This window comes from Onychostruthus taczanowskii, unplaced genomic scaffold (assembly GCF_017590055.1).
Source record: "Onychostruthus taczanowskii isolate IOZ18803 unplaced genomic scaffold, ASM1759005v1 scaffold463, whole genome shotgun sequence".
In the NCBI taxonomy this organism is placed as follows: domain Eukaryota; kingdom Metazoa; phylum Chordata; class Aves; order Passeriformes; family Passeridae; genus Onychostruthus; species Onychostruthus taczanowskii.
This window is the reverse complement of record NW_024502159.1, coordinates 7793-9501: the sequence shown is the minus strand read 5'-3', so window position 1 is coordinate 9501 and position 1709 is coordinate 7793. Positions and strand designations below refer to the sequence as shown.

At 61.0% G+C, this 1709-nt stretch overlaps 1 protein-coding gene across 1 annotated transcript in view; it reads right to left on the bottom strand.

Moving 5' to 3' along the window:
• The window catches only part of LOC121341318 (latent-transforming growth factor beta-binding protein 3-like), a gene marked incomplete at its 3' end in the record, with an annotated part of 17546 nt that overhangs the window by 11108 nt on the left and 4729 nt on the right, over positions 1-1709 (bottom strand). Inside the window, exon 5 of the mRNA XM_041414746.1 lies at positions 33-155. Coding sequence (XP_041270680.1) covers positions 33-155 — 123 coding nt within the window. The remainder of the gene's footprint in view (positions 1-32; positions 156-1709) is intronic.

The window sequence follows — 1709 nt, the reverse complement described above, 5'->3', positions numbered from 1 at the left end:
GTGCCCCCCAAGCCCCCCAAGCCCCCCCGTACGCAGACACTGGCTCCGGGAGGGTCCCAGCACGTGCCCGGCCGAGCAGGAGCAGCGGAAGCTGCCCTGGGTGTTGCGGCACTCGCCGGGCTGGCACACGCCGGGCAGGGCACACTCGTTAATGTCTGCGACAGGTAGGGCACACCTGAGCCAGGTAGGGCACACCTGGGCCAGGTACAGCACACCTGGGCCAGGTACGGCACACCTGGGCCTGTGTGACACACCTGGGCCAGGTACGGCACACCTGGGTCAGGTACGGCACACCTGGGCCAGGTACGGCACACCTGGGCTGGGCGTGACACACCTGGGCCAGGTACAGCACACCTGGGCCTGTGTGACACACCTGAGCCAGGTACGGCACACCTGGGTCAGGTATGGCACACCTGGGCCAGGTAGGGCACACCTGGGCCAGGTACGGCACACCTGAGCCAGGTAGGGCATACCTGGGCCAGGTACAGCACACCTGGGCCTGTGTGACACACCTGAGCCAGGTACAGCACACCTGGGCTGGGTGTGACACACCTGAGCTGTGTACAGCACACCTGAGCCTGTGTGACACACCTGGTCTGGGTGTGAGCACACCTGGGCTGGGGGTGACACACCTGAGCCTGTCACCTGCACCCCCCTGAAATGGCAGGGCAGAGAGTGCTCGGTGTCTGTGACAGGTGTGGCACAGGTAGAACACACCTGGCACAGGTGTGATACAGGTGTACAGGTCTGGCACGGGTGTGGCACAGGTAGAACACACCTGGCACAGGTGTGATACAGGTGTACAGGTCTGGCACGGGTGTGGCACAGGTAGAACACACCTGGCACAGGTGTGATACAGGTGTACAGGTCTGGCACGGGTGTGGCACAGGTAGAACACACCTGGCACAGTTATATATGTGTGATACAGGTGTGGCGCAGGTGTGGCACAGGTAGAACACACCTGACCTCACACCTGCACACTCACTGCTGACAGGTGTGCCACAGGTGCGATATGGGTGTGGCACAGGTAGAACACACCTGGCATAGGTATGATACAGGTGTGACATAGGTGTACAGGTCTGGCACAGGTGTGGCACAGGTAGAACACACCTGGCACAGGTGTGACACAGGTGTACAGGTGCGGCACAGGTGTGATATGGGTGTGGCACAGATGTGGCACAGGTAGAACACACCTGGCACAGGTGTACAGGTGTGGCACAGGTAGAACACACCTGGCACAGGTGTGACATAGGTGCACAGGTGTGCCACAGGTGCAATATGGGTGTGGCACAGGTAGAACATGCCTGGCACAGGTGTACAGGTGTGGCACAGGTAGAACACGCCTGGCACAGGTGTGACACAGGTGTACATGTGTGCCACAGGTGCGATATGGGTGTGGCACAGGTAGAACACGCCTGGCACAGGTGTACAGGTGTGGCACAGGTAGAACACGCCTGGCACAGGTGTGACACAGGTGCACAGGTGTGCCACAGGTGCGATATGGGTGTGGCACGGTAGAACATGCCTGGCACAGGTGTACAGGTGTGGCACAGGTAGAACACTCCTGGCACAGGTGTGGCACAGGTGTACAGGCGTGGCACACGTAGAACACACCTGGCACAGCCGTGCCACAGCTGTCAACACACCCGACCCTGCACACCTGTTGCACACTCACACACCTGTCCCCCCACCCCCCTGTGCCCCCCCAC